The 22678-nt window shown below is 51.5% G+C and overlaps 1 protein-coding gene across 7 annotated transcripts in view; it reads right to left on the bottom strand.

The window, feature by feature from the left end:
• Window positions 1-22678, bottom strand: part of MAD1L1 (mitotic arrest deficient 1 like 1) — a 312878-nt gene that overhangs the window by 177413 nt on the left and 112787 nt on the right. For all 7 annotated transcript variants that reach the window (XM_084761271.1, XM_084761277.1, XM_084761273.1 and 4 more), the window contains one exon: window positions 3558-3702. In XM_084761271.1, coding sequence (XP_084617397.1) covers window positions 3558-3702 — 145 coding nt within the window. The remainder of the gene's footprint in view (window positions 1-3557; window positions 3703-22678) is intronic.

Here is a 22678-nt window from a genome sequence, read left to right as displayed (position 1 = left end):
CACACACACACACACACACACATACACATACACACGCGGGCACGCACACACAATCTGAGGTAACCTAAGGCTCCAGGCCATCACTAGGACATCCAAATGGCCTCTGAAGGTACCATGTAACAAAGATGGGACTGGCCACCAAAGGCCCCACAAGCCACCTCTTTCCAGGCCTGCTTTCTAGAATCTGTGTCCCTAGTGACTGCTTCCCCGGGGACCTTGGGCAACCAAACAGGGAAAGTGGAAGGCTTTCTTTCATTAAAAAAATAAAAATAAAAATCTTGCTATAAATATGATTCTGCAACTATGGTAGAGAATATTAGTGCACACTGGAAATAGCGTGTCTCAAATAGGAAAATGGTTTGTGTTCACCCAGTGCCAGAAGCCAATTTTCAATTGCTTAAAATAGTCATGATATTTTACCAAGGTAATTATACTCTTAGCTATCAGTAACAATTAACTCCTTAGACTGGAGCCGCTTAATAAAGGTCTCGAGCAAAATTGCGCATGCCAAGCACTGTAAACTGAAATATGAAGCTGGCAAAGAGGCCCCTTGGAGGGGAGGCTGAGGTGGAGCACCACAGCCAGTCCCAGGGCCATGCAGATGGGTGCAGGACAGGCCCCACGCCCTCCCATGGGGTTGGGAGAATGGGCTGGAGGCACACAGAGGCAAGGTCAGGCAGAGGTGAGCAGTCCTGGAGACTGAGGCCCAGCAGTAGCTTCCAAAGGGACAGTGGAGAGTGGACACTGCCCCACCACAGGCAAGCAGGCTGGAGTACAAGATACCCAGGCCAAGTACCAGCAGGGGACATTATACTATGCCTATGAAGCCACGTGACAATGCCCCCAGTGCCTCTCCACACCAGCCTAATGAATTGTTTTATCATTCTGGCTGGCTAGCAAGCCAAATCCCTACATCCCAGACCCAGGGCTGGGAAGGCAATGGGTATTGATCCATTGAATCTCTCGGAGGGACAGCAGGTATAGATAATCAGTCAGTGCTGGGTAATCAATAGCCACTTCCCACTCACTCAGAGGGAGGCCAGTTTGGACCAGAGAAGTATTGGCCTTCCATTTTCAGAGAGGAGACTGGAAATTTCCTGACTTGGGAACACTAGGTGGGAATGTCAAGGCAGAGGCACCCACATAGAACACTAGGCACTAGGCACTAGGATCTGTTCAAACAACCATGGGGACTCAACAGAGAACACACTGCATTAGCTTCATGGCCAGCAATGCCCACTGCCACCCAAGTCCCAAGCCTGACATGACGCCCAGACAGCCAGAAAGTTCAGAGCCACTCTGGTGACATAGCAGGGGCCACAAGCAGTACACCAACTATATGGGCGTGCACATATGGGAATGCTACAGAACACAGGCCACAAAAAACTAGACCATGTGGGTGTACACATGTGGGAACGCTATAGACACAGACCCAGATCAGACCACGGACTTCTCCAGGAAGTGGATAAAACAGCTATGGCCCCAGGTGATTTCTACAAGGAACCAGAAGGCTGGGACAGATGAACACACCACAGAAGTGCAGAAGCTGGAAGCTTCTCTACCAGGCTGGCTGGGGTGGGCAAGGCATCTTGGAAGCATGAAAAAAAGCATGTGCTGACTCAGTTTACCCCCTGACCACAGGTAGCTCCACCTCCTGGGGCCATACTGCAGAGCCTCCCTAGCCAAGACAAAGACCGGGCAGGATGCTTCAAGAGGCTGCTGCACTAATGCAGTGCACTCAGAGCGGCTCAGGACCACCCCGCTGAGCTGACGATTGCAGAGTCTGGGCACCGGTTCTGTGACTAAGTCTGAAGGTTCTGGGTCACAGGACACAAGCATGTCATCCACTAAGGATGTCTATCAAGCAGCTCCCCTTCCCATGCCACTCTCTGAGCTTTCCCACAGCCAGCTGTCTTCTCATGCCACCAGCACAAGGACGCCCTGAGCGGGGTCAGCAGCCCAAGACATCAGCCACCTCCTGCCCCATGTGCCTGCAAGTTGGCATCATCAACAGCGCCTCTGTGACAGCCTTCTTCCCTGAGCCGCGCCTCTGTGGGGATGGGGCCAGCTCTCCTCACATGCTCTGGTAAACACTAAATCCTCTGGGTCTTTGCTCAAGCCTAACCTCCGACAGCTCCTCCCATGTCAGCATGCACGGCCGTGTTTGTCTTTGTCACGGCTGGTGAGTGGATGGCTGAGCACTCTGCTGCCTTCCCACTGCACTGTCAAGCCCAAGGGCCGTGACCCGATATTCCCAGCACATGGGCTTCATAGTGACAGGTGCTGGGCAGGAAAGGATGACTTTGAGGCTCAGAGGAGGAACTTTGCCAACACACTGAGCATCTTCTCAGCCAAGCTGGGACTAAGCTGCTATGAGATGACAGTCTAGCCACCTCTCTTCCTGGGCCACCTGCAGGGACCCTGGGGCCTGAAGAAAGGACTTGGCCCCGCCCCAGCGCTAGGAAGAAGTGTTGGAAGCCAACACAAATGCTAGCTTTCCTTTACGAGACAGTGACGGGTTGGCACAGGGCTGTCTGGTCAGGAGCAGCTGTGAAACGGCGGTGGGAAGCAGGAGAATGGCTCACTTTGTAGCAGGGTCCAACCCGGAAGTTCCAGTAGCAAAGGGTCAGGTTTCCATCAGACACCACAAGCACAGAGCTGGCCACATACACCCTGTATCTTGTGGGTGCACCATCATCCTCCTGCTCACACCCATCAAGGTAAGACTGGGCCTCCACCGCACAAGCTGGCCTCCCTACTCTCATCTTCCCAGGGGCAGATCCAGCTTCTCTGTCCTTATGCTCTGAAAGCCCAGAGTCCATGAGATGCTCTACATCTGTTCACACTTGAAGACCTCTGTGCACCATGCAAGACACCAGAACGCCTTTGGGCCAGAAGGCTGAGAGAGGCCTGGACACCAGGGAGTGAGCATCACTTTGCTGGGAACCATAGCATTAGCTCAGTACACCTGGGGACAGGTGACCCTCTTCATGTCACACTGGGATGGAGCCCACTCCAGCATCCTGTGCTCGTGCTGGCAGCAAAGATGGGGAAGGCTGGCTACCACTGAGGAAGGCCAGCTTATAGGAAACTCTCCCGTGGGACACTCACTACACCAGCCCAGGTCAGGACACACAGAGAACATGAGTCTGGGAGACTGTTTTTTATCTTGTTTTGAGAGGGGCAAGGCACAGAGCCCAGACTGGTCTTCATTTCACCATCTCCCTTCCTGCCTCAGTTTCCTAAATTCTAGGGCTATTGTTGTAGGCTGCCACTCTGGGCTCTGAATGATGTTTTGCCATTCAGAAGACAGTCCTCAAATCTGGACTAAGAGCACACAGCCTAAGTGAACTGTTCTGCTGCAGCCTGCAGCTGGGGAAGGACAGCACTGTGCCGGGCCTGCAGTCCAGGGAATGCGGGATACGCGCTGGTGATGTAGGATACTGATCACAGACAAGAACATGCAGCTTCAGAGAGGTCTGGATGAAGATGCGCAGCCAGAGAGAAAAGGCAAGGCATAGGCATGGTAGAGCCTGGCTACACTGTGAAGACTATACCTTGGTCAGCAGCACGATGCGCTTCTGGAGCCTTCGGGCCAGTGCCTCATGAGTCTCCCTCTTCTTCCTCTCCTCTAGCAGCTGTGCACTGACCTGCCGGACCTCATCCTGGAGCTGTTGCTGGGCTTTCTCCAGACCCCGGGCACTGCAGGGAAGGTAAAAGGGTAGAGCTATGAGGCCTGGCATGACCATCCCCCCACTGTGTACCCTACAGGGCCCTCCTAAAATAGAGCTGCACGTGCAAACACCTCGCTGTCGTTTCCTAGCTCCTGAATAGCTACTTAGTGCCTTTCAGGAGGTTCTGGATTTCAAAGACACCCAGGGTGATCCCAGAACACGGTGCGAGGGGGAGGGAAGTGCAACTCCACACACAATGGGAAAGATTGTCAGCCACAGGCGCTTCAGGACTGCACTTCTGAATGAGCTAAATTGCCAGCGCAAGCACTTCCCATGTGAGTCACAGTCGGCACAGATGTGCAGCACAGGGCGGGTGTGGAGAGCAGCCCCCGCAGCAGGCACTGGGCCTGAAGACTTTCTGAAGGAGAAAAGTCCTACCTAAACAGGGGTGCTAGGTCTGCATGTGATTGACAGATAGCAGGACAAACCCAGGCAATAGCATCTGACCTCCTCTATGTTCCCTTTCTCTATTAATCCATGTATGTGTGTGTTCTTGCAGTATAGAGGATTGAAGTCAAAGCCTCAGGCATACTAAACAAGATCTCTGTCACTGAGCCAGGCTGTCAGACCCTCACTGGGGGATTCTAGGCAGGTGCTCTACCACTGAGCTACACCCCAGCCCCTCACTGGGGGATTCTAGGCAGGGGCTCTACCACTGAGCCACACCCCAGCCCCTCACTTGGGGATTCTAGGCAGGGGCTCTACCACTGAGCCACACCCCAGCCCCTCACTGGGGGATTCTAGGCAGGGGCTCTACCACTGAGTCACACCCCAGCCCCTCACTGGGGGATTCTAGGCAGGGGCTCTACCACTGAGCCACACCCCAGCCCCTCACTGGGGGATTCTAGGCAGGGGCTCTACCACTGAGTCACACCCCAGCCCCTCACTGGGGGATTCTAGGCAGGGGCTCTACCACCGAGCCACACCCCAGCCCCTCACTGGGGGATTCTAGGCAGGGGCTCTACCACTGAGCCACACCCCAGCCCCTCACTGGGGGATTCTAAGTAACTGCTCTGCCACTGAGCTATATTCCCAGCTTCTTTGGATTTTTTTACTTTAAGACAGGATCTCACTAAGTTTCCAAGACTGAACTCAAGCTTGTAATCACATTTCAGTCTCCTGAGAAACCAGGCTTACAGGTTGTAGCACTAAGCCTGGCTTCCCTTTACAATATCTGCTTTCCTACTGCATCCCTGTGGCCTCCTTGGCTCAGTCACTTTCTCCCCTGTGTCATCGCAACAGCCTTCTAATCCGGCCAATTGCCTCTGCAAACATCAGAAGCTCAGGTCTCTGGACTGAGGCCTCTTAGGGCTGTTGGCCACTCCCAGGCTGACCTCAAGCATTTTGGCAAAGACCCTCAGACAGTACCCTTCCTACACCCCACCAATCCCACAGCTGCTGCTACTCCTTGAGAGGATGTGGCAAGCCCCAGAAGAGCAAGGGCAAGGACCTCATCGTGTACCCAAACGGTGCCTCTCCCATGTGCCCTGGGCTGCAGCCCATCTTAAGGCTGTACCTGGGGAAGGACAAGGCCAGATCAGTTGATAGGAGCCGTCATGGAAGGACTGACCAACCCCAACAACCAAGAAGGTACAAAGCAGGCTGATGAGGAAGGGACAGCAGGAACACAGTGCGTGTGTCCCATCAACAGCAGAAACGTCTTCCCACAGGGAATCCTAGAAGCTCTCAAAAACTGAGACATGGAGGCTGGGAAGATAGCTCCGTTGACAAAGTGCTTGCCTTACAAATACAAGCACTGGAGTTTGGACTCCCAGCACCCACACAATAAATGGGGCATGGCAGAACACAGCCGCAAGCCCAATGATGTTAAGAAAGACGTGAGGCAGAGACAAGCAGACAGTTCCTACAAGCTTGCTGGTCATCTCTCTAGACTACTTGATCATGTTCCATGCCAATGAAAGGCCCTGTTGCAAGCCAAAGGCAGATGGTGCCTGAAGACAGCACTGGAGGTTACACACACACACACACACACACACACACACACACACACACACACACACACACACTAATACATAAGCAGAGCATCAAGATTCCAGTCTCAAGTGACATCTGTAATGCTCATGCAAAGTGACCATCACCAGAACACTGAAGCTACCTTGAAAATGTACAAACAGGGACAGGGCCAATGAGAGACACCCAGCTCAGCTTACTTCTGCATCCAATTATTTGTTTGCTTTGATTACACAAATTCAGGAAAACCTGAATTCACAGGGGCGGCAGATAAGGCTTTTGTCAGGTAGACGCCCCTACAAATATGTCTATTTCACATCTGACTGAGTACAGGATTTTGTAAATTATAACTTGGTAAAATCATTTAAACAGCTGAAATGCAATTTGAAAGTGAATAAAGTCAAGCATTTATGAAACTTCAGCAGGGGCTTGTGAGGCTTCTGAAAGTGTCACAGGGAACCGTGCTCTGAGCCACCAAACATGACCAAAGATGACAGAGTCAACCATGTAACATCAAGGACAGTGGCTTGGCTTCAACTGTACAATCTCAGATGTCTTGTGCTGTCCCCTAGTCCCTCTGAGAAGCAGTCGAAAGCCACCTGCACCCTAGGTGCGTCACAACCCCAAATGTAAGGCAAGAGCAAATATTCATGGGAAACAGAAGTATAAAGAGGCTATTTTGAGTTCCAGTTCAATTGAAAACTATTCATAGACCAATTTAATAATCAAGGACTGTGAAATCGACTCTTGAATCGTTGAATTCAGGTGGGGAGGTTCACAAGCGCCTTAAATCACTGCTCCAAAGTGGGTAATTTAATTAGAACGGCAGCATTCGCTCTGCTCCTGAAGAGCCAGGCACACACTGATGCATGGCAGGGCACACACAGGCAGGGTGGGACAGGGGGTTTGGGACCACTCTGATACACTGTCCTCGGCACAGCGTTCAGGGGAGCATTGCAGGAAGACTGCCAACCCCAAGGCAGGAATTTAGGGAGAGCATTGCCCTTGTAGCTTCCCAGGGTCCTGGCCACCCACTGCAGATGCAAACAAAGCAAAGAACATGCCAGAACAGCCACTTTGTCAGGACTTTGAGGACCAGCGCTCAGTGTAACAGAACCAGGCAGCAGGATTGAACACCAGGAAATCTGTCTCTCACTCTGAGCCTTCTAGCAACCTCCACTCTGCAGCTAGGCTCTGCTACCTAAGGAAAGCAAAGACACGGACGGGTACACAATCTCCACCCTGTACCTAGGTCACAATGTGGAACTCCACACACACTGCAGGCTGTGTACAGAGCTGTGTGCACTATGGCACCAGAGGATAGGGTGGGGTGTTAAGGGTATAGGGGAGACTTGAGTTGTAAAATTGCAGATTGTAAAGGAAATTCTTTGTCCCTCCCCACAACATTTCTTCCCAAGAATAAAAGATCCCCTCAGGAATGTTAGGTATCTAACCCAAGGCTTCGCTGATGCTACATAGGGACTCTCCCACTGATCCACAGCCCCAGTCCACATCCCTCTTTCAATCCCTTCCCCTCCTCCCCTGCACACAGACCTCTGTGCTCACCTGTGCAGACCAGAGATCCACGTCAGGATGTCTTCTTCAATCTCTCTCCACTTTACTCACTTTAATTTTGGAGACAGAGTCTCTCGCTGAACCTGTGGCTTGCTGTTTTGACCAGGCTAGCTAGCAGGGGAGCCCTGGAATCTGCCTGTCCTGCCTAACAGAGACACAGTACAGTGCCCTGCTCTATGTGAGCTCTGGGGACCAGAACTCAGGTCTGCATGCTTGTATAGCAGGTGCTTTACTCAGTGAGCCATCTCCCCAGGCCTCATACTCTGTTTTAAGAACAAACACATTTCATCCACTGTGTAGGGCAAAAGCAGATGTCAGAGGAATGCGTGACCCAACAGAAGAGGCCAGACAACAGGCAGGACTGCAGACCACAGCAGGTCCTAAGGTCCTTCCCAGGCAGAATAGGTTCTCAGGTTTCCTAGAGGATAGGACTGAACTATAAGTTGCAGTTCAGAGAATGGCGTGGCGAGGGCGCTCCAGAGCACCATTTGCAGAGCTTCAATAAAGCCCTGAGGCTTCCAGATCAACAGGCTGGGTTCTTCCCGACCCCGCCCTTACACACAGACACACACCTGGTGCAAGGCTTGCTAGCATAAGGTGCTGCAAAGCAGGCATCAATCATCAAACAGGAGACTTCAGGGGAAGAACAGCTCACATGAACCAAACGGGCAGCAGCAACACCTTCTGAGACTGCTGGACACCTGTGCCTGAGTGGGGAGAGGGCATTGGGCGGGGTCCAGAGCACTGGGCATGGTCCAGGCCTGGGGAGGGCGCTGCCTGCAGCAGACAGACATCAGCCTTGATTCAGGGGTTATGCAGGAGGAAGCAGATGGGAAGCCAGCAGGTGAGCAGGGCAGGCACCGGGCCCTGCACGTTCCTCTGGCACCTGCGACAGGCTAACTATGTGCCAGCTGGCAAGGTAAACATGAGTTGCAGGTCAAAGCAACACAGAGCTGAAGCACTGCTGCCTCACTGGCCATGACAAAGGACAAATGAAGAAAGGCGTGCCATGGTGAGGAGGGTGGGGTGAACTAAATGCCCACGGCACAGGGGAAGACAGATGTGTGGGACACTCAGGGGAGGGAAGGCAAAACACTCTTATATCCAGGGCACACTCACACTGTGTGGAAATGAGAGTTGGCTATAAGGCTCAGAGTCCTTAGCCACGAGGCCATGGAAAAACCAAGGAACAGGAGCAAGGAGAAAACATCTCAAGAGGAGGAGAGAAAAGGACACAAAAGCTGTCCCGATGCTCCTGGGACTACAGCAGTGAGAGGAAGGCAGCACGGGATGAGAGGCAAGGGGCTAGAAATCCCAGGCCCTGCTTAGAACCGGCAACAGGTGGCTATTCCCCATCCAGCAGTTGGCTCCATGCAGGGGACGGGTTGGCAAGCTCCAAGGGTGGGGCCCACGGAGAGGACAAGGGCCTCCAGACAGACAAAGCACACCATACCAGAGGGCTGCAATACAATGTCTCAAGAGGCCCTGGACGCTGGTAGCCAGGCTTCTCAAGTCACACCTACCACACAGGCCTAGACACCCAGGCATGGCAGGGTGCAGAGATGCAAGGATTTTCAAATTGAAAGGGGACTCTGCTGCTGGGCCCAATGCGAGCCTCAACAGCTGGGAGAATTCGAGCGACCCCCTCCCAACACAGATCCCCATCAGCTCCCAGGACTACTGGTTTTCTCTCAGCCTCCCTTGCCCCCCGCCCCCCTGAAGGAGGCTCTCTCCATTCAACTCCAGCCTTTCTTCCAAGGAAGAGAAGGAAAAGCTCATAAAAAATTAAAGCTCTCACTCCACAGCACACTGAACTCTGAGGGCAGCGGCATTTCCACAAACCTCTGGGGCTTCAGAGCGAAGCTCGTGGTGCTTCAAGAAGCCGTTGTGCGTGTTTATCGATCGCTGCCTTTCTGAGGCAGCATCTGCTGAGAGAATGAGTCCGAGCCTTTGAGAGCCATCTTTGGATGTGGCGGGCCACTGCCGCTCACTTTCATGTGAGCTTCGTCAGAAACCCAGGCCTAAGAATATCTACTTTCAAGGAACCAGGCCAGGCCAGAAGACACTGCAGAACGGCAGGAGACATTTTAACAACCTTCTCCAGGACACCAAGACAATGCAGCCTCTAGCTCTTCCTTGCCTGACCCACCATTTCACAGCCTTGGGCCTGCCTCCCTCCCCTGCTCGAACCCAGCACCCACACTCACGCAGCAAGAGAAGCACACCTGCATCAGCAGATGCTGTGGGACCCCAACACTATGGCCCCACCCAGCAGCTCTGAGAAAGAGCCATGCTTGGTACCCAGCTGAGAGGGGACATGTACCAAGTCACAGAATGACATATACATCACGCAGTGAGTTGTCACACAATGTGGAGCTCATTGAGAAACTGGCTTTAGCAGAAGAGCTGAGCCCTCTCTCCCCCATTTCAGATCCAAGCATGTCTGTCTACGAGCATCTAAGACTATGACAACAGAATAGTCCAAGAGTAAAACTGTCACTCCTTTAAAAACAGTTGCACCCATTTCCAACAGAGGTCACTAGTGTTTATAGCATGATAAAAGAGTGCCTGCAGTGGGAAAGAAAAGCCAGAAGTTCAGCCATGGGAAGTTCAGCCATGGGAAGCTCAGCCACAAAGAAAAAGCTCAATGGGGAACTCGAGATGCCTCAACTTCCCCTAATTGGCGTCTGCAGGATGTTGTGAATACCCAGTTGAATAGTGTTTGCTATCTATGTATCATCGATCTATTACCTGCTATTTATCTTTTGACGTTGGCTTGTTTTATACTTAATAAACTCACTCATACAAAACCACAAATGTGAGTCTACCAGGCCATTCACCACGAGGCATAGAATGCAGTGATGCAGCGCCGCCGCCTGGTGCAGAGGCACAGAGCATGTTCATGTGGCTCCAGTCATGGCCAAGCCCACGTTCTAAGTTTTAAAAAAGAAGAAGAGGAGGGGGAGGAGAAAAACCCTGGGGCCAGAAGAGATGGTTTAGCAGTTAAGAGCACTGGCTGCTCTTCCAGAGGACCCAAGTTCAATCCCCAGCACCAACATGGCACCTTACAATTATCTGTAACCCAAGTTCTAGTGGATCCAACTTCCTCACACAGATACACATGTAGGCCAATTACCAAAGGCATATAAAAATAAATAATTAATTAATCCTGTACGTAGAAGAGCTTGATTGTTAGAAATAAAGAATGAGAGAGAGAGAGAGAGAGAGAGAGAGAGAGAGAGAGAGAGAGAGAAGAAAACTTTGAGGGCGGGTGGTGCAGCCCAGCAGGCAGAACACTTGCCTAGGATGCTCAAAGCCCTGGTTCTCCAGCACTGCACAAACAGGTGTAGGAGTGAACACCTGTAACCTAGCATTTAGGAGGTGGAGGCAGGAGGTCAGAATTCAAGATCACTCTCGGCTATGTAGCAAACTCAAGGTAAGCCTGGGCTACACGAGACCCTGTCTAAAAAATAAAATAAGAAGCTGGGTGTGGTGGTGGATGCCTTTAATCCCTCCAGAGGCAGAGGCAAACAGATCTCAGTGAGTTCAAGGCCAGCCTGGTCTACAGAGCTAGTTCCAGAGCAGCCAGGGCTCCACAAATAAGACATCTCTGAGGTAGCTGAGGTAGCCCTAATCCCCAACATGACAGTGTTGAGAGGAGCCTGGACAGTGAGGAGAGAGCTCTCAGGATGGAAGAGCGGCCTTAGAGGAGACCCTCACGAGCTGATGCCAAGCAGAAAGACAGCCCTTCTCAGACGCACACCTGTAGGCACTGCAACCTCAACAGCCAGCTCCAGGACCAGGAGGTAGACAAGCTTCCAATTTAGGAACCCTAACTATGGCAGAGTTGTGACAGGAGCCCAAACTCACTGAGACAACCCTGTTCTGAAACACTTGAGGAGAGGTGTCACACAGAGGGCTACCTCCGAGCCTTTGTGGTGACAGCCCAAAGCAGTCTGACAGCAGTGGTCTCCTACAGCTATGACAATGAGATTCCACATGAACTGGTGAGTTTTTTGTAATTCATCTCTTTCAGGAAGCTAAGAAAATACTAGTAAAGTATTATTCAAACCCTACAGCACCTTTGTTCTTAGAGGTCTGAGAAGAGCAGATCAAAACCTGCTAACACAAATGATTTCTAACCTTGAGCTTTGTGGATGAGTCAATGCAGAATAAGCCTCTGAGTCACCTCTACAAGGCCATGTATCTGCACCAGGAAAAGTGGACGCTTGCTCTACCTGACCTCTGGGCACTATGCCTGGCACAGCCACAACACTGACCTAAGCCACTCCAGGTCAGGTGGAGCTAAGCTGCTAACAGGTGCCTGTATGTTCCTAATCGCCACCCCTACGTCAAGAGGAAATGTGCAGAGTGCAGGTCCCCATACCCGAGGCCTGCTGTGATGCAGTCACCTACAGACCCAATGCCATGTACACGGAGCAGGAATAGGTCAGCTTGTCCCTGCTTCCTTCCTCCCAGCTCACTGGGGAGTCTCTAGAAGCTGAAAGAAAATTCTAGAAATCTGTTTGTCCAGTGAGTAACAAATTAACAGGGACCACGCAGAGGCAAGATGGGCTAGAGTTATGGCCTCAGAAATGGATGACAAGCAGAGGGCCAGCTGGTCAGCCCTACAGTCTGCACTGAGCCCTATTCCTAAGCCTATGAAATAGCCACCCATGTTATTAGGGCAAGCCCTGACAAAGGCAAAGGGACTCAGGGTATATTAGTAGTAGTGAGCAAGCAGCCTCCAATCAGACAGTGAACACCATGATCTCAGAGTATCCTGATGCTTCCGGATAGTGAGATGTCATGAAGGGAGGGCCCTGTCTGCCAGTAGAGCTTTGAAAGTGACCGGGATGCTTACACCAGGGTACAGACGCAGAGAAGGGGGAGCAGAGGGTGCTGGAGAACCGACTCTGAGCAGACACAGGAGAGAAAGCCGTGGAGCTTTACAAAAGACAAACAGAAGAAAAGCAACTGGAAATCTTGCACTCAGGGCCACGCTAGGCTGCTTGGTAGGAATCTCACAACAGGCTAAGTCACCACCCAGGAGGACCCTCTAGACAGTCAGTACTGCTGTGGACCACACTTCAGGGGATTCAGGCTTATTACTGGTAGGTGTGGCTTTCGGGGGGGGGGGGGAGCCAACTGACAGAGAGCTACATATTCAATAGAAGGTATGGAAGATATAGTCCACATTAGCCTGATTCATCAGCACTCCCCATACACACCCCAGTCAGGGATGAAGTAAGGCCATATGCTCCTACATCCCTTTGGATGTCACATCCTAGGTGGCCACTGGTTATCTATTCCCAGATACATCCCAGATACATTCCTTTCTAAAATACTTCCAACAAAGACAGCAAAGGCCCCAGCACTGAGCACAGAGTACTTAGAAGGACCACCAGCAGCAGAACAAGGTGGCCATACCTATATTACTGAGTCTGCAGGCAGAGCTAGGATGTCCTGTACTGTCCCCATCCCTCCTTGGCACACTCTTGGGAGGTCTCCGATGACTGAGGACAGTCAGATATGGAGCAGCCTCAAGGAGGCCATGTCAGCACATCTAGCCTGAGCCATGAGGTAGTTTTGGAATTTGTAGGAGAGGCAGGATCAGAAACACAGGGAGACAACAAGCAGCAGGCCTGCCCTGCCTCCCGCAGTGGGGCAGCCTGATGCAAACTCAAAAGGAGCCAAAGCTTCCAAGTGCCCTTGGCAACGGAGCTCAGCACAGCACATAGCTGTCTGCATTTCCATCAGTTCCATTTCTTAAAAATCTCCAAATATTATTACACATTTTTCTGACAACCATTCATACCCCCACACCCAAATCACAAAACTGCCAAATAGTAGAGACAAACCAGAAAATGGGGAAAGGAGAGATTTAAATAATTACCAACCAAAGGCTCAGCCCAGGAAGCCCGTGAGGAGGCCGGTGAGGAGGCCGCCTGGTCTCTGGTCAGCGGGCACACAGCCTCTGACGAGAGCCGCTCCTAACAGCTCATCAGTTACAGTCACCAGATTCAACTTGCATTCCCAGATAACAGAGGCCATCAGTAAATACTCTCATCTGGCCTTGAAATGTGAGAAGGAAAATCACCTTTCACAATTTCTATCTGCTCCGGACCATAAAGAATAATCCAATCTGAGTCATCAGTTACCAGCCTGCAACCTCCAGGTGAGGCAGAACTCACTGCCAGCCACTGAGTCTGCTGATGACGCAGAGATGGAGGGCAGCTCAGCCCTCCAGGCCTTGCTGAGCAGCCCTTGTGTGCCCTCTACCAAACATTTGGGATAAGAGGTGTAAACAGATAATCCAGACAGCTAGACGAGGCCTGAGGGTGTGACTCCGCAGCTCAGCACTTGGTGGTTTACTTGTGAGGCTCTTGCTATTCTCTGGAGCACTGAAAAGGGCTATTAAAAACCAAAGTTAGAAATGGCTAAACAAGGGCTACTGCTCTTGCAGAGGACCTCCATTCCATTCCCAGCACCCATCACAGTCTGCTCCCAGCTGTCTGTAACTTTCCAGCTCCAGATCTATATACTGTCACCCTCCCCTGACCTCTGGCCTCTGAGTGCCTTCCCCCTGGTCCCCACTGTCCTCCCCTGGCCTCTGAGTTCCTTCCCCCTGGTCCCCACTGTCCTCCTCTGGCCTCTGAATGCCTTCCCCCTGGTCCCCACTGTCCTCCCCTGGCCTCTGAGTTCCTTCCCCCTGGTCCCCACTGTCCTCCTCTGGCCTCTGAATGCCTTCCACTGGTCCCCACTGCCTCCCCTGGCCTCTGAGTGCCTTCCCCCTGGTCCCCACTGTCCTCTGGCCTCTGAATGCCTTCCCCCTGGTCCCCACTGTCCTCCTCTGGCCTCTGAATGCCTTCCCCCTGGTCCCCACTGCCCTCCCCTGGCCTCCACAGGCACCTGCACTCATTCATTTATACTGCCACAAAGACAAGTAATTAAAATAAAATAAAATAAAATAAATATTTTTAAATGCCCGTGAAGAAGCTGTGAGTGACACAGGTGTATGTCAAGTAGGAAGGGGCATTCTCACATGTCACTTCAGCATGAACATGACTGGAGAAGAAGAGCAAAGGCCTGGGTGTGGCGACCCTTAGGAGAGTCTACAAACTGTGGCAGAGATGGGCAGGAGCTCAGCCAGAACCCTTGCTCTCCTCTATATGCCTGACCTTCAGCAAACAGCCTTCCCTCCCTTTGCTCACAGTCATACCCAGCATCGACCACTCTGTGGCTGCTTTCCTATGGGCAGATGTGTGGGCTGAAAACACAAACATCTTTCTTTATCTTCTGTGCCCATCACAGAGAAGGGCTACTGACCACTGGCCTACACCAACAGTTCACTTTTGAACTAAAACACAGATACACACTTACACCACAGACCCACTAATGACCTAGCTTGCCTCCTAGGCATGCGCCAATAGCTTCAGAAGCTCCTGCTGGCCTAACCCAGTCACAGTTCCTGCACAGGTAAGAATTCTAACCACACAAAACCCCTGTTTCAGAGTAGGGGTGCAGCTCAGCTCAATGCTAGAGCAACCGCCTGGCATACATGAGGCCCTGAGACTATCCCCAGCACTGCAAAAATAGACAAATATATAGATAGACGATATATAGACAGATGGATTCACACCAGAAACATAGAAGATGGGTAGGTATATAGGCAGATAGATGCATGGTAGAAACACAGATGAGCAGATGGACAAACAGTCAGACAGAGTGATAAATTGTCCCCAATTCCCCTCAAACCTAGAACCTACTTCCTCACAAGAAACCTAATGAAGGCTGGAGAGATGGCTTAGAGGTTAAGAGCATTGACTGCTCTTCCAAAGGTCCTGAGTTCAATTCCCAGCAACCACATGGTGGCTCACGACCATTTGTAATGAAATCTGGTGGTCTCTTCTTGTGTGCAGGCCTACATGTAAGCAGAATACTATATACATAATAAATAAATCTAGGAAGGAAGGAAGGAAGGAAGGAAGGAAGAAAGGAAGAAAGGAAGGAAGGAAGGAAGGAACCTAATGAGGGCAGGCAGGAGAGATGCTCAGCAGTTACAAACACTTACTGTTCTTGCAGAGGACCTGGCTTGAGTTCTCAGCAACACAATGGTGCTCACAAACTACTTTAACACCAGGTCCAGGGGACCTCATGGCCATTTCTGACCTCAATGGGCTCCTGCATGTATATAGTGCTCAGATATATACATATGCTTGAGTACACATGCAAACACATAAACATTTAAAAATAAGTAAATCTTTGGAAAGAAAGAAGGAATCACAGTATGCCTCAGGGTGCCCACCTCTGCACACAAACAGGAATGAGAGCAGCCCTGGGCCCCAAGTCCACTGCCAACACACTGAGGAGCAGCAGGAATGACGCTAAGGACTGCCCCTCACTCCCCCATGAAGGCCTGGGGAAGCAGGGGAAATCCTTTCTTCCAACAGCACCCCAGGCACCTACCTAAGGAGGGCAGTGTCTTCGCCCCATGCCCCAACAAGAGACACAGACGCTCAGAGGGTCATGGTGCTCCCAGTGGGCCATCACTCCCAGGTAATGTGGCTGGAATATCAGCTAGCCCTCAAGCCAGCTAAGAGCTCAGCAGTCTCCCATATTCTCCCACATCCTAGTCTTCTGAAATTCAGGCCGTCTCCTTCCCTGGACCCTGACTCTGGGAGATTAGATGCAGGGGGATAGGGGAAATCCCAGCCTGGGAAGAAAGAAGAGACAGAGACCAGGGACCAGAGAAGGCTGGAGTTCTAAAATACAGGACAGCAGCAGGAAGTGAGGTAGGGGGGCGGGGGCTGGGGGGGGGGGTCTCCAATAGGTCTCCAATAGTGCCCTGGGGGTTGAGGGCACTGGTCACTATAAGGCCAGGTCTCTGCACTGGGCTCCTTGATCCCGATCTATCTAAGCTCTCCAGCTCTGACAAAGTCCACCAATCTCGCTCTAATCATCCTTTCCAAGATACAAGTTGCAAAGGCACCATCTCCTATCGCCACCCCACTCTACCTGCACCACCTTCCCAGACAGGCTGAAGGAGAAGCAGCAGGACAGCCATGGCTGCCTAGAGGTGAGGGTACTGCTAAATGCCTCCATGTGGCAAGGGGCCCCTCCCAGCAGGCTGGCTAGACTGTTCCTGTACCAGCACTGCTGGGGCCTCTCTCCCACATACACACATACACAATGACCCCAGAGTTGTCAACACAGGACATGTATGGGGAGGTAGGGAAGCACTGAACCCTACGATGGCCATGAAATGTCCTGTGTCACCCAAGGATGGCAGCCTTTGAAGAGATGGCCTGGTGGAGGCGACAGATCTCTAAAGAGCACACCCTCACAGGGATTGTAATGCTCTGCTCTCTCTGTCTCTCTTTCTCTCTCTGCTTCCTGGCTTCTGGAATAATTGGTCCTGCTTCACCAAATGATGCATGCCATCACCAGAGACGCAAAGCCATGGAGCTGCCTGTCTGCTCCAACCTCCGGAAATGAGGCAAATAAACTTTTTCTTTGTAATATAGCTACCTGCCTCAGGTATTTTCATATACTGATGTAAAACTGTAAATACAGATGTCAAGAGGGGATACAGGCCATGGGCCAATGTGTATGAGACTACAATGAATGTGTGCTTCTATTCACATAGGTGTGTGTATGTGTAACACAGGCGGTAAGAGGGCCCAGGAGTGCTTGACTGGAGTGCCTGTCAACATGGTGACTTCAGCCTCCTGACCTGGAGGTCGTTCAGAGCGCAGAACTGAGCCTACCCCTCCAACTCCATGCCTGTGTCTAAGGACAAGTAAGGGGCTCAGGATGCATTGCAGGCCCAGGCCAAGGAGAGAGGAGCCCTGAGGGGTGGAGCTGGGTGCGGGCTTAATTGAGAGTGTGAGTCAAATCAGACAAGCATTTAGGAGATAAGACAGAATAATCTCAGCCACGGCTCTCTCTCTTTGGAATCACCGGGCAGCCCAATTAGCAGTTCTGATGCTGAGGTTCCTGGTGTAGCATGGTCGATAGCAGCCCGCTGGCCAGCATGGCCTGAGCGCCCACACCAGATGCACTGTCAATCGACACCTGGGCTCCATTATAATCCCTGCAGCTGCCTCGGTGGCGCCTGATTAATAAAACCCATTCTAGTGTTTATTCTCCCATTGATTTCCCTGTCCTCGGCCCGAAGCCCAAAGTCAATAACCGGTTGGGTGAGGCAACTTCGCTGGGCCTCTGCTGTCTCCCCTGGGCAAGAAGCATCATCTGCCCTTGTCAATCACCTGTCTCAGCACAGGGACCACTGAGGGGCAGAGCCATCTAAGCATGCATGGGACGTCAGGCTTAAATGCTGTCACTTGATTAATAAAGAAACATCTCCAAAGTGTTCCCCAGGCTGAGAAGTGAAGCCAAGAGGAGAAAATGAGTTTGAGACTCCCCAGTGTCCTGTCTGTCCACCACTCTGGTGAGGGCTGGGGACAGGGAGGCACTTGCTGACCGATGGCTATGTCAACATGGCCACTCATTTATTAATCTCACTTCCTCTCCCTGCAGGCTCAGGCTTGGAGAGTTGACACTTGGCTTGAGAAATGCCAGCTCTAAGCAGTTTATTTCCTCTTGAACTTTAAGAGCTGACTGAGACAGAAGTGACCTTTAAAAGGCTGGGTTAAAGCTTGTCGGGCCTGGTGTGGCACTCCTCTACGTACACAATGCGAGAGAGCCGCAGGCCCCATCAGCACACTTGGTGACCCTGGGCTCGGAAGAGAGGCGCCACAACAGGTGGGTCAGAAGAATAGGTCCAAGGTGACTGGACTGGGTGATGGCCAGCATGGAGTGACAGCGCCTGTGGCAGGAGTGTCCAAACACATGTGGGCTCTAGAGTGAAGACTGGAGAGGCATGGTGTTGATAAGAGCAAAAGCAGCACACTGAGGGCTGGGACTTAGCCCGCATCACTGCCGGTGGCCAGTGAGTCACACATAAAGAAGGGAATCTACTTCTCCACTCTACCAAAAGAAACTCACTGAGGAGACGCAAAGGTGTCCCCAGCACCCTGTAGGGCTCCGTTCTAGCCTCCCAACAATTCCATGGGTCGCTTTCCCAGCATTTCCAGGGTACCTGCTTATTATGGTCTGGCCCTAGGTGGTCTTTGACCATGGGACTCTATAGTGCCCTTGGTGATAAGTAGGCTGTGACCCAGAGCCAAGACTGAGGGTTGGGTGAGAAAAGCAGAAGGCCCTGGGAAAGGGAACAGGCCCCTTGCCTGGAAGAGGTGTCATCAGGAAGTTAGTAAGAAAGCAAGCTCGCCTTTTGCCTAGAAAATGTTTTGCTCTGATTTTTCTCCATGCATTTTTACCCAGATTTTTCACATGGCTTTGTGCCAGATGTTTTTCTTAGATTTTGTTACCGTATTTCTCATTAAATTTTCTCCTGAATTTTTGGCCAGGTAGTGGTGGTGCCTTTAATCTCAGCACTTGGGAGGCAGAGAGTTCAAGGCTAGCCTGGTCTACAGTGAGAGTTCCAGGACAGCCAGGGCTATACAGAGAAACCCTCTCTGGGGGGTGGGGGGGGGGAGGAGAGAGAGAGAGAGAGAGAGAGAGAGAGAGAGAGAGAGAGAGAGAGAGAACTTCATCCTAGTGGACATCCCCACAGGAAGGAGGCAGTGCAGCCTAAAGGGCCCCAGCTTGCTGAGCATTCAGCACAGAGCAACCACGCACAGGGCTCCCGGAGAGGCTGAGGACCCACAGCCCTCACCTGTGGCTGCAAAGCTGAGCAGCCCTGAACAGCCTCTACTCACTGGCGAGGACCACAGGAGAGACCGCAGCTGCAGAGCAGGCATGTGGGGTTGGATGCAGCCTGAGAATCAGACTGGAAGTAGGCTATCCTCCACATGGACCTCCACTACGGGAGGGGCTCTGTCCTAGGAAGCAGCCCCAGTCCTCAAAGTAAGGGAGCAGCAGGCCACCTGTGCCCGCCAAATGCTGTACTCTGTGGTAGCAGAGCTGGACAGAAGTGAGGGTGATTGTGAGTATTCTGCTCAGGGAAGGTTCATGTTCTGAAGGTCTATGCAAGGCACAGGCCAGAGTGATGCTGCACACAACCACAGCTATGCAAAGTATGACTTCAGTGACAAAGAGGCTGGCCCCTGTGACCTTCGAGCACTAGTGGAGCTCTGCAGGGGGAGGCTGGGCAAGGGGAATCAGGGCTGCACAGGGTGGCCAGCTGCTGAGTGGGTCTTCTGCAGCCTCCCACACACCCCATGAACAGAGCGGAGCGGAGCTGGGCGGCTGCTGCTGCTGCTGAGCAGATCCCGCCAGGGCCCATCTGCTGAGCACAGATTAGAGGCAGGAAATGCAGCTCAGAGAGCAGGAGCCAGAAAACACATTTCCTGAGCCATTGTGTGAGTCCAGCGCTCCTGGCGGTGCCACTCAATCGACAATGCGCAGCGAGTTTAATAACTTTCTTAGAAGACACTCAGAATTGACCTCAGACCCTTGACTATCTGCTTCTCAAACTCCCATCCAGCACCTAGAGCTCTGTAGGCCCAGGACTCCCCTTAGAGGCTGGAGATCACTGCTAATACAGGGCAGAGGGGAGGTGTACTGTACAGTATAGTGTAAACTGCCGTGTACTGTATGAGCTCACGGAGAGGCCAGCTCTGGAAGTAAGATTACCTCCCCGGCTGCAGACCCAAGCGTGATTGTCTCCACGTGTCCTTTAAGACCGCTTGCCCTGGCACCAGCTGTCCTGGCTTTGTAAAAGGGGAGGTGGTGACCAGCAAAAATGCTGCAAGAGTAAAAACATCACACAGGTGAACTACTTCAACAGACATTACTGTTATGTATCCCATGGTAAAAAAAAAAAAAGCTCCTGCTGTGAGAACAAGAAGCTAGAAGCTCATTCACGGAAAGAAATCACAACCGAGACCCTAGATGACTGTGTCCACTTCCCCAGTCGTCTGCAGGATGAGCTAAGACCCCAATTGTCGGCATTTCCTCTACTCTCAAGCAGGCTGCTCCACAGTCTCCGAGGGATGTGATAGGATAATCGTTTCCTCCATGTCTGCTCCTTGCTACTTTTCTTTTATTTTTTCTTGCTATGTGCTTAACAAAGACACCTACTCAAAACTAAAAAGGTAGGCTGGAGAGACGGCCACAGATTAAGAGCACTTGAAGGGTGCTCTTGCAGACGGCCTGGGTTCAGTTCCCAGCACCTACATGATGGCTCACGACCACCTGTAGCTCCAGTTCCAGAGGATCCAATGCCTCTTCTGACCTCTGTGGGCCCCTAAACACGTGGTACATATAAATACACTCAGTACACGCATATACACATAAAATAAGTATATTTTACAAGACTGAGAATATGGCTAACATAGGTCATTTTCTAGACCCAACAGAACAAAATGCACGACCATCCCCAACACTAAAGATGAAAGCCACCCATCTTTCCATCTTCACTTCTAGCCATATACCATCTCCTTAAATTCTGCCCCAAGTCAAGTGGTATGGTCTACCCCAAAGAGGAAAGTCTAACCGAATGAGGGGTCCCAAGCAGGGCACTGGGAACCTTCACTGAGGACACCAGCAGAGAGGAGAGGTCAGTCCTTGCTATGTGGTACATGTGAAATGTCCCCAAAAGGCTTGGCTGTTTGAGCACTTGGTTCTCAGCTGATGAGCGGTGCTGTTTTGATAGCTTGGGCCAGTACATTACAGCGTGGCCCGAACTGGTTCCTGATCCACCAAGCTGTACAAAAGCAGTCCCTCAATCCTGTTGCCACCACTGTGAGCACCCACCTCTGCCAAGTCTTCCCTGCCATGGTGGACCACACCCTCTCAAGCGGTGACCCTAACTAACCCAACTCCTATAGGTTGCCTTTTTTCAGGAGTTTTACCACATCTATAAGAAAAGTAATGGAGGCAGTCTACTAAAGAAAACAGCACAGAGCCCACAGAAAAGAAGCAAACAGAACCCCAAGTCAGCACTGGGGCTAGAGAGCCACTTTCCCTTCCCCCATGGGAAGACAGCTGCAGAAGGTGAACTGGAGCTTACCACAGCCCTGCCTTTGCCTTCCCAGCCTCCAGGATGGTAACAAACAGGTTTCTGTGGCATACGAGCTGCCTGGACTAACGCAGACAAAAAGACAGCAACATGGAGCTTGCAGCAAATGAAACGATGGATGATTTTAGACATGAAAGTCAAAATCATGAAAGGGGAAAATGCAGAAGGAAGCCTTAATGATCTAGGGAAAAGAAGACCTTTCTGTACCCACACGAAACCAAAGCACTACTGCACAAGACTTCAGAACTGATGCCCGGAAGATAAGCTTGTACTCATACAGAGGGAAATGTCAAATGAGAAAGCAGCTGGGTGTGGTGGTGCAGGCCTGTCATCCCAGCACTCAGGAAGCTGAGACAGGAGGATTTAGAGTTTGAGACCAGCCTGGACTACACAGTCAGACCTGTCTCAAAAAGAGAGTAAGCAAATCATATTCTGAAAGAAAATAGTAAATTCTGGGGACAGAAAAATAGCCCAAGTATATAAGTGGAAAGCAGGGCAAAGTGGAATGAGACACAGGTCAGCTGAGCAGCAGTGAGCACCTGTACTCTACACCACTGATGCCAGGTGAAAGCACACCAGGCCTCTCCCACTCACCGTCCACACTTAGTTGTGGCTATGTGAAGGTCCAATGGTGCACATGGACACATCTCAACTTCTCCTAGATATTTCCCAGTGGCCACAGGTCCATGTCAAGATGCACGTGTGTGAGCCCTCAAATAATTCTGCACAGACACACCCACACTGTAACTCACAAAGACTGAAACCCAGCACTGACACAGATACCTAAGAGCAGGGGACAGATGTGCAAGGAATGCTGCTCAACAGAGGGACAATATGACAACCCCACCTCAATGCAGAAGCAACCTCAGCCAGGAGTGCTTGGGGCCAGCTATGTCATGAGGCCCTATCAGAACTCATTGTTCCTTTGTAGTATGACACACGAAGATGTGTGAAATTCAAGAACAGAGGCAGCAAACCAGGGTAGAGAAGCCATAACAATAGTCAGCTCCCCTGGGGGCTCAGGCAGCCCACTTCTGAGGCATGAGTTATGTCCCACATATGACTTGGAATACTAATCCATGGGGACTGCTAAGTCCTTCAAGGAATGTTCTACATTCTATCTCACGGAAACCAGACTTCAAGAAGGTACTAGGTTGCTGGTGGTGGTGTTTTTCATGACACACATGCACGTGTGTGTCACACGTATGTGTGTATGTCTGTGTGTGTGTGTCTTTGTGCACGTGTGCTCACAAGTGAACATGTGTGTGGACCTAGTAGTCAATCAGCTGACATTGTTTAGGGGCCATCTACTTGTTTGTTGAGACAAGGTCTCTCACTTGCCAATTGGGTT

This window comes from Acomys minous (assembly GCF_964271855.1).
Source record: "Acomys minous genome assembly, chromosome: 16".
Taxonomy (NCBI): domain Eukaryota; kingdom Metazoa; phylum Chordata; class Mammalia; order Rodentia; family Muridae; genus Acomys; species Acomys minous.
This window is presented reverse-complemented; position numbering and strand designations above follow the sequence as displayed.